Source organism: Nelusetta ayraudi, unplaced genomic scaffold (assembly GCF_046127955.1).
Source record: "Nelusetta ayraudi isolate G7.1 ecotype Tasmania unplaced genomic scaffold, CSIRO-AGI_Nayr_v1 ptg000017l, whole genome shotgun sequence".
Taxonomy (NCBI): Eukaryota; Metazoa; Chordata; class Actinopteri; order Tetraodontiformes; family Monacanthidae; genus Nelusetta; species Nelusetta ayraudi.
The window spans coordinates 6429419-6439019 of NW_027466067.1; the positions used below are offsets into that span (position 1 = coordinate 6429419).

The window sequence follows — 9601 nt, forward strand, 5'->3', positions numbered from 1 at the left end:
TAGAGGTGCACGTGTGAAATGTGGTCACTCACGCTGTAGACTGCAACTCCAGGCTGTGTGGGAAAGATTCGCTCGTCCAGTTGGGGCTGAACCCGTGGGATTCTGGGAAAAAAGTAGCGTTAAGGAAAAGTACAGACAGTGAATACGACGAGGAGGATCGCCGGCGCTCTTTCACGCCTACAACGGGGAGTTTTCACATGCGTGCATTTGACAGGACACTCCACACGCAACAGGCACATGAACTCTGAGGGTAGGAAACCCAATCGCACGCTTGCAAGGCCTGCGCTTTTTAATTACAGGCTACAAACTGGGGCCTGATTGGCAGTTGCAATTATACTTCGCAAAGGAAAAAAATTGGTTATTTCTACTGAATGTACAACAGCAGGGGAAGGCTCCAGGTTCAGGGTCAAACGCAGTTCCACAGACACGTCTGTGGGCATCTGCGTCGTACCACAAATGCAAAATTACACAGTTAGAGAAGCAAATTTGTAAAGCTTATGTGTTAGTTAAGTGCCGTGAGCTCCATTGAACACACACTGCTGACTCACTCGCTCTCTCCTCTGCAAGGGGGATTAAAGATATCAAACAAACGCGAAAAATAAAAACTATTCTGCGGCTCAACAGGTCCATGACGTTTCAGATGTGCGAAAACTACACGACAAAGGCCAGCGATCCCCGAAGTTGTGCACCTCACCGCAATGCAGCTATTGATATCAGCCATCTGAGCTGCAAAAATGCACCGCGAGGACAAAAGCAATCAGTTAGTTGCCCACTTGGCATCCCAATGTGTGTCTGGTTGCCGTTGCAGGTCTGTGAGCATGCTCAGATGTTTCTTGCGAGTCTGGGAGGGCCGGCGGCGGTGGAGTGAGCTGAAATAGCACACATAAGCGGGTTTCCAACGAGGAACAACGACACACAACTGGTTTAGCACGTCCTTCAAACACATTTTACCATGGGACATTTCTGCGAAACCACCGAGTTGCTTCCTTCTGCCGGGTTCAGGAAGTGCATTTGAAGGATTTCGAACAACGAAGTCCCCCAAAACCCCAACCCCCCTCCGCCCCGGTTCTTCGACAGCCTGCATAGCTTGATCTCGGGCTTCACCCCCGAGCGCTCCTCCCCACCCCACCACATCCCCACCCCACCATGTCCCCGTTCCAGAGTACACTGTGTACCTTCAATGTTTTGCCCGTGTTAAAGAGAAAATCTGAAATGGATTTCTGGTCCAGTTCTGCCACTGGGAGACGACGATCGGCCAGAAAACCCACACAGGGTGCACGCTTTGTATTCCAAACCTCAGTGTAAATCTCTTTTTTTATTTATTAATTCACGGTTGAACGGCTCCAACTTTCAGTCCAGCCTCAAACTGCAACTGGTCGCGACTCTCATTGATGCTTTGTATGATCAGCGACCCACCAACAGCAGGCCATCCGCGCCTTTTTACGGCTCTCAGAAACATGTAAGCGTGTGTGATCTGCTCGGGAATCGACACTCAAGTTTAACAGCCACGTAAAAAGGGAGGAGCCCCGCAGTTAATAACCTGCTCCAGCAGTCGGCTGCTGTGATGAACAGACAGACAGACAGACAGACAGGCGGGGGGGGGGGACTCCCAAAACTGAAGCGGCTCATGCGGAAACAACCCGTCTGCCCGGTTATATTTTACCGCCAAGTATCTCTGAACCGTGAATCTGCGCAAGCGGCTTGAAAATTGGGACATTTTCTGACACGTTTGAAGGGGAAGACGTCCGTCCCTCCGTCCGTCATCACAGACGAGCAGCTGACCGATTAGTTGACGAACTGGCTGCGAGTGCGAACACGCAGCGGGAAAAGTGGCCTGAAGCAACGAGACAAACTGTTCAGACAGAGTAAACAGGCGCAGCCCCTAAACACTCTCTTTTTTTTCTTTTTAAATAGCTCCGCTCCTGTCTGCTGGGGCTGTCATCTCGCTTGGCTCCCCGCCAGCGCCGCTTTCGTCACACCGGCGACACGAGTGGCGCAGAAGAAAATCTTCATAAACGAGGGCAGTGAGTCAAAAAGCAAACAGGAAGACTTTTGGAATGTTCAGCCCTATAGGGATGTTTTTATTCAAAGCGCTGCGTTCGGCTTTGAAGGCTGGTTTGGCGCCAGTGAGAAAATTGAAAGCACTAATTACTGCAAATGTTTTTATTTTATTCTTTTTCTTCTCCTCCGTCAACCCACATCTGGTGGCCAACAGAGCGGAATCGCAGAGCGGCCGGATCTGTGTGCGAGACGTGACCACCGCCTGGCAACAATGAAACCTAAAAGCAATAATGATAATACGAGCGTTGTCATCGACAACACGAGGTCAGACCAGGCCAGGTGGGACGAGCCGCAGAAAAGCAGCAGCAGAAAAGTGTTGTCACAGAAAGCAAAGCCGGGTCTACGCCACCACAACATTGAGAAGAAATTCTGGTTGTCAACGCTTCTAGATATCAAAATCAAATAAACCAGCTACTCCTGTAGGAAATTGGTGACCAATCCAGGAAGAAAAAACATAAAATTAGTTGGAAAAGCTCTATTACTGCGAGAGTAAAGTCGCATCAATGAAAGAATAAAGTTGTAATATTCCGTGAATAATTAACTGTATTTATCTGATTCTTTTAATGACGAAATGATACGCAGTGACCTTACCTTTTTAATGTATGGTTCACTGCATGAGACAAGCAGAGGCCCCGATCGCTCCAGCACCATTTTTTCTATGTTCTCACTCTGCTACTAGGACTTTATTCTCGCACGTTACAACTTTATTCTCATAATATTACAGCTTTATTCTCAACCACAACTTTATTCTCTTAGTACTACAGCTTTATTCTTGTGCCATCATGGCTGTATTCAGGTATTAGAATTAAAAAAAAAAACAAAAAAAACAAAACCTTTTTGCAGAAACACCTAACCCTGCCTCTGGGCAGTCAAGGCTGAGTCACTCACAGGGACGGGCGAAGGTTTCAGCAGGGAGGAAACACTGCCGCTGAGTCAAGCCTACTGTGTGGACGGCCACGTTTTACCAAACGCTATCTGATGATTTGCAGTCGAGGCCCGCTGCATGCTTCCGACGCAGCCATGGAAGTGGCTGACTGCGCTGACACCAGTCATTAGTTTGATCTCTTATTAATTTTCTGCTTGAAAGCAGAGGGCAAGCGAGACCTTGAGGCTCAGAGCGGAGAAACGTCTTCGGGGATGGTGGGTGGGTGGATGAGGTGGGGGGGGATTTGGGTGGAGGGAGAGTGGCGGGAGTGCTACGTGCAAACCAATCCAACCAGCTGAAGATTATGCCGCCAAGCCCTGGGCCCAGAATCTGGGGCGTGGGGATGAGACGGGACTCGTGAAGACACCTTGCACTTTGCCGGGCGCCGGCTGTTTCTGGCTCGACAAAAAGGGAGAAAACAGCCCTCGTGTGAGCCCGCACTGTAATGAGGGTCTCGCCAGCACTGGTGCGAAGCTCGCCGCCAGGACGTGGAACGTGGCGCAGTAAAACACACCTGTGCGAACGTCTGCTCCGACAGGATCGTAAAGCAGCTTCGGCCGTCGTCAACCTTGACTCGTCGGTGACCTGTAAGCCTCAATTAGCCGAGGGTCTGCCGCGGCTCCTGCCTCGTCATTGGCTTACTAAAAAGCCCCAAACTGCGTGAGAGGTGGCGGCGACGCACAGCCCCGGTGAGAGAGGAGCAGTGGAAGACCAGTAGAAGCACAAGTAACAGCGCAGCCTAGCACGAGCCCCACCTCCTCGGTTATTGCTGAGTTAGTTGTTTAGCAACAACCATCTGTACATTCTTGAGATGCATTGCTATCAAATTTCTTCGGGAAAAAAAAAAAAAAAAAAGGCTTATCGAGGTCAACAGAAAGGTCAACATCATGCATGTGAAGGTTATATTCACACAGGGAATGTGTTGTATATCAGGGGAAGTCACTGAATTAATCAAGTTAGCATTTGTTATCATACTGCCGGCTACTCCAAACTGACAAATACAACCTAACTCCAAGCAACTCACGATTTATATTCAGACAAGTTTCTTCTCCATTTTCTCGCCCCCAGCTTTGCACACCGAAAGACCCACGTTACAGTAGAGAGGGGCGCACGCGTCTCTCGCTGCATCCTTTTGGAAAAGGGCCTCACTCTCCTACAAATGTAATTTTAATGCTGCATAAGCCCTATACACAGTCTGGAAGACTTCGCTTTGTTTACTTTCACAGGAAGATGGTGGGTGTATGAGCTGGAAACTCCAACTATTCTATATATATATTTTTTCTTTTTTTTCTTTCACAAGTTCACCGTTTTTCGCAAAATAAAAGCAATATTTCTACAATTTTGACAAAGTACAATTGCGATTTGCAGGTTTCCATTGAATGGTGTGAAGCACATAAGCCGCAATTCTTGTAAAATCTCACCCCGCGAGACTTAAATAAAAAATATTCAGTCTCCTCCTCCTCCGTCCACGCGCCATTTTCACTTGACGTGAACTGGTCACGTGACCCCATACGTCATGTCCGCCGACGTGTAAATGCGAAAAAAAAAAAGTGTTTCCATGACACTGTTGCGATATACCTCTTATGTATATCGAGACGTCTGAAAAACCACCTCATGAGAACGGCAAAACCCTTTAGCGATATTTGAGAGGTTTTTGGAAGTTTAGGTGTTTCCATGAGCAGTTTTTTATTGCGATATTAAGGTTTTGCACAATTCTAGGGGTAATGGAAACGCAGCTTATATATCTATATCTATATATACACATGTATATGTGTACATATATATATCTAAATACAGTAAAAAAAAAAAAAAAAAAAAAAGAACAGTGGAGGAGCACAGTGACAGTGTGCAAACCAGCTCCTCTCCAACAGGCCACTCCCTCCCTCTCTGGAAAGAAAAGCCATGCATGCTGGCTCACAACAACTCAGCAGTTTATTTATAACATCTCACAGTGTGCCTATGCTCATGAGAACATCTCCTCATGCTGGCTGCATACACACACAGACACACAGACACACATACACACATACACACACACACCTGTCCTGAAATACAGGACTGCTGTGTGACCCACCAGCTGGGTACATATACCATACAGTCGCGCATCTGATAACCAGTGCACAGAGTTCTGAGTGCCCGTCTGGCTGGCGGGTACTGTAGGCGTGAATGTTCCTTATGGAGACGTTCTATTTTCAGAGATATATGACGGGGAGGAACAGAAAGGAGAGAAAATGCGAGGGGCTGGGAACAGAGCGAGAAGCCCCCATTCTTCGAGAGTGGTACTGTATGGTGGAAGCCGAGTGATTGAAGGGGGCGCCAACGGGGAGGTGGAGGAGGGGTGGAGGTGGAGGAGAAGGAGGAGGAAGGGAGGGGATGGTGAGAAGCTCTCAGTTTTCTCAGCTGGGCCTGGGGTGAGGTGAGCTGGTGGGGGGATGGAAGGAAACTGGGGGAGATGTTGGGTGATGTTGGGGGTGGTGGTGGGGGGCAGGCTGGGTGACCTGGGCCTTTGTTGGCAGATGGTGGGAAGCGCCACCTTGGCCTCTCGCTCGGAATGCTAAGCAGCGCTGCCATTGTCTGAGCGAGCGCAGCGGCGGACGCATGCGCCGCTGCGTTTCTCCGGCAACCAGAAGCAGCCTGCTGCTGCTGCTGCTGCCGCCCTTCCTCCCCCACCCCATCCACACCTACACCCAGCGCTATGAACGAACACACACACACACACACGGCTTCCCCATGTTCCTCAGAACCTGCAGCCAGGCGTCTCAGGGCTTCACAAGAGCGCACGCAGCACGACGTAACTCAGCGGAGGGATGCCCAACGGCGACGCTCTCCCACTCTCCTGACCTCGCGGGTCGCGCGGAGACGGAGGGGGTCAGACGAGCGGTGACACTCAGGGCGCACGTTCAGAAATGAATAAATAAATAAAGCAGCCTGGTGTGTCTGTGCGCAGGCTCTGGCGGCCAGTCATGGAAATCCCAGGCGCAGCAAAACATAGAGGAGTTTCTGAACATTTCTAGGAAACAGCAACGAACTCTATGCCAGAATGAAAGCAGTTTTTTTCTCCTCTTCTCTCTCTCTCTCTCTCTCTAGTCTCAGCACAGATGTTAATGTGACGAGACAAAATAAATAAATAAATAAGTCGTAGCTGACCAAACTGTGCAGAGGTGAGAAATTCTCGCGGCAAAGCAAACTTTTCATATTTGGATCAGTATCAGTATCAGCACTACTAGGACAACCGCCAGCAAAATATTTCCAATCATCTGTTCCATTTAGTTGAGCCAACTCGACCGATCTCTATGGCTGCAGAAAAATTGTTTAAGCACTTTTTTTTTTTAAATCCCTTTAGCAAGACAAAGAGAAGTCTTGTGCACATCAATATGTACTTCATTTTCGCTGATCTTTAACTTATTGGCCTCCCGGTTCAGCAGCAACCGGTGTTGACCAGTGTTGCAAGTGGATTTTATTACTGAATTACTGTCCAGCCAGGGTAACTTTCATCAAATACTCCAATCTAGAAATACAACAACATGGGTTTTTAGATCCCAGCATTTCCGTTCTTTTTTTTTTTTTTTGCTTTCAGCAAATATAAAACAAAAAAGATGCACAGAAAACCAACATCAGCAAATCATAGTGATTGAATCAGAGTGCTCTCTTCAAGCGTTCTTAAAGGCTATTTCAGGTATGACTGCACAAATTCCTGAATGTCTATCTGTAAGGAGATCTAGGGAGTGAGAGGGGCAGACGAGACACAAGTCAGCCGGCAGGTGACTTTACATAACACAGCTGGAAGTAGGTCAGAAATCCTAAAACATCTCTGAAGTCTAGTCGTTGAGATCGGACGGGGCGACGCGAGGGATCGCTCCTCCAGCACTGTTCAAAGCCGGGGTACCTCGGCAGCGAGCAACAGAAAAAGGTTTCATACTGCCACCTGCCATGAGTAGGCACTCACTGCCCGCCTCACACGTGTGGAAAGGTGGCAGAAATCAGGATGAGGTATCACACCCCAGAGCCCCACAACAAAGGCGGCCACATCACACTCACAGGCCAAAACACACACACACGAGCCTCTGTGCCACAGTCCAACAGGAGAAGTCAACTTAATCCTCTGCTCTCACAACACTGCCACCAAGCTGTTAATAAAACAGGTGGTGACATAACCACTATGACTTCACTCCACTGAAAGTAGGCTACTGCTCAGTTTCTGTGCCAAGTCAAAGGTAAACACGGATTTTTTTTTCCCCCTTTCTTTTTTTGGAGAAATAACTTTTACAAGCCCACACGAACGCGCTGTGGTTAAATAGCTGGGAGCATGCGACTGACACTATTTGCACAGTCAACTAATTAGGACATCAGTGCTACTTTTGCAAAACAACGCATTTTTATTTTTTAAATATCCCAAATCAAACTACTTGAAATGAGTATCATTACACTAGCTGTCAAGATGGTCGGATGGATGAATTCTACACGCTGTCATCCACCGGCCCGAGCACCATTCCATGGGCCTGCCAAGGTGCTCAGTGACACCCATTCGAAAGCTGACTCGTACCATGTGAAAGTACCCTAAAATAAAAAAGAATGCGCAACAACAAAAGAGGGGTTCCTCGTTTAGGTTTAAATCATCCCCGAAACGGAGGCATGCATAATGACGACGAAATGGATGACGATGCACGCAGCGACTTGTGCACTTGTTAGCCACAGAAGCTAATTTAAAAGCTGCCTGCTGGTACAGTAACTCGGCTAACGCACCTCGCTAGCCAATAGCGAGGGGCTGAACAAAGCCGGTAACCGGTGTGGAAACCCGACAGCCCGCCGGTAACGGCGCTCTGCCGTTCCGAAACTATGTCAGCCACACGCGCACACTGTATACCCAACATGTAAATGCGTGGCTGCTGCCGTTAGTCAAGAATGTGGACAGAATTTGTAGCGTAACGTGAACTCCCTGGAAATCTAACGGGCATCCCCCTTTAGCTCGGACAACCGGCTTTGATAAGCTAATGTTAGCACTCAGAGCTAACTAATTGTCCCCTCCCCTCCCGGTTTGCCTCTTAAACGAAACCATCGTTCCCGCATCAAACCTGCATTATCTGTCAACAGTAAAGATTAAAAACAACAACAGCAATTGTGCTGAACTGTCACACACGGAGAGCAGCGAGCATCACAAACCACAATACATCTATGTTGCATGTTAGCCAAGTGAAAGGATACTGAGGTGGTACGGCGCCGGGCTGAGGAGCTGTTGGGGCTCCCGGCTGCAGCGAGGTCAGGGCAGCCCGCAGGTTCGACGGAGAGGGGCCACTTCCAGGTCCGCTAACTGCGACAGCGGCGGTTTTGGGGACCACTTTCGGTGGCAAACTCATCGCAAAGAAATCAACAGTTAAAAGCAATATGTTAACAAATACGAGTCGGAAAAACGCCTAGCTTGCATTCATCGAGCGAGCGTTAAAAAGATTCTCGAAGCAAGGCCCAAAATCCCTTTTTTAACGAACTAGGGATAACGAAGCTCGAATAGCAGCACAAACGTCTTTTTTTCATGGAAAGTCGCTGTTCGGATCAGCAGTGTTATTCATGGGGACGGTGGGAGGTTTAGCCTCCCGTGCCCGTCCGGAACCTCTGCGGATCCGGTTCGGTTCTCTTCTTTCGGGGCAAATAGTCGCCGCGATCTTCAGCCTCCCTCGGCGATCTACCTTTTCTTCTCGACAGGTATGTTTTCTATCATTTTTTTCCTCACAGAGATGAGAGACTTCGCCAACATGGCGTTGCGGCCGCTTCCAGCAGTCCGGGCAGGACAAGAAGATTCGGCAATCCTCGGCCAGTTACGGAGTCGCTCGGCTAATCAACTCGCATACTATCAAACACAGATGGTGCGCGGCTCATGTTCCCATGTGAAGAAAGCGATGTTGGTCTTTTCCTCCTTCACGCTGACGTTCGACTTCATTCTATTCGTTTGTGATGTCCAACTAAATGGCATTTTTCTATTTAAATAAAGGGCGCATGACAAAACAAAACAAATTAAAAAAAAAAAAAAAAACATAAAAAGCACAATGGCTTCTTAAACTGAGCGTGGCATTCCTTTCGAAATAAATGAAAAAGTTTTTAGTCTAGCGCCAGAAAATCTTTTTCAGCAGGGACACCTCGTTGTCCTAGGTATCCAGACTTAATACGGATAAATACATTTTCGGTATGTTCTTTGTGATTCTAATCTCAGCCGCAGGTCTTATTTTCCACGGCAATGTTTGCCCGTCTTGCGTGCCTTTGGCACCATCTAGCGTTCGTTGAGCCGCTTCGCATCTGGAGGGCAGGGCAACCAATGAAAGGCGTGGAACTGACTGGGACCAAATAAATCAGTACAAACGGGGTTTTTTTTTTCAGATTTGTTTTTACTATACAAAATAATTTGACATATAAACAGGTATGGCACATCATCAGTGCTCAGCTCATTTGACATAAGTTTGAAGTGGGAAAAAAAATAATAAAACATTGCTTTCATCTGTGTGGAACCCTTCAATCCGTTTCTGATGTGGAATGGAATTCCACTGCAGAAACCAAAGGCCAGTCAAAGAACAGTGTCATCACGTCACTTGACTGAAGAATCTCTTTGATCCACCAGGCAAATGTCAT

At 48.0% G+C, this 9601-nt stretch overlaps 1 protein-coding gene across 5 annotated transcripts in view; it reads right to left on the minus strand.

Annotated features, from left to right (window-relative positions):
• Positions 1-9136, minus strand: part of eif4g3a (eukaryotic translation initiation factor 4 gamma, 3a) — a 51335-nt gene extending 42199 nt beyond the window's left edge. For 3 of the 5 annotated variants that reach the window (XM_076025010.1, XM_076025011.1, XM_076025008.1), the window contains exons 1-2: positions 8189-9135; positions 33-102 (exon numbers count right to left, since the gene is read on the minus strand). In XM_076025010.1, coding sequence (XP_075881125.1) covers positions 33-102; positions 8189-8340 — 222 coding nt within the window. In that variant the 5' untranslated portion in view covers positions 8341-9135. Of the gene's footprint in view, positions 1-32; positions 103-8188 lie in introns of all 5 variants that reach the window. The other 2 variants (XM_076025007.1, XM_076025006.1) reach the window with 1 other exon arrangement.
• Positions 9137-9601: the final 465 nt, after the last annotated feature.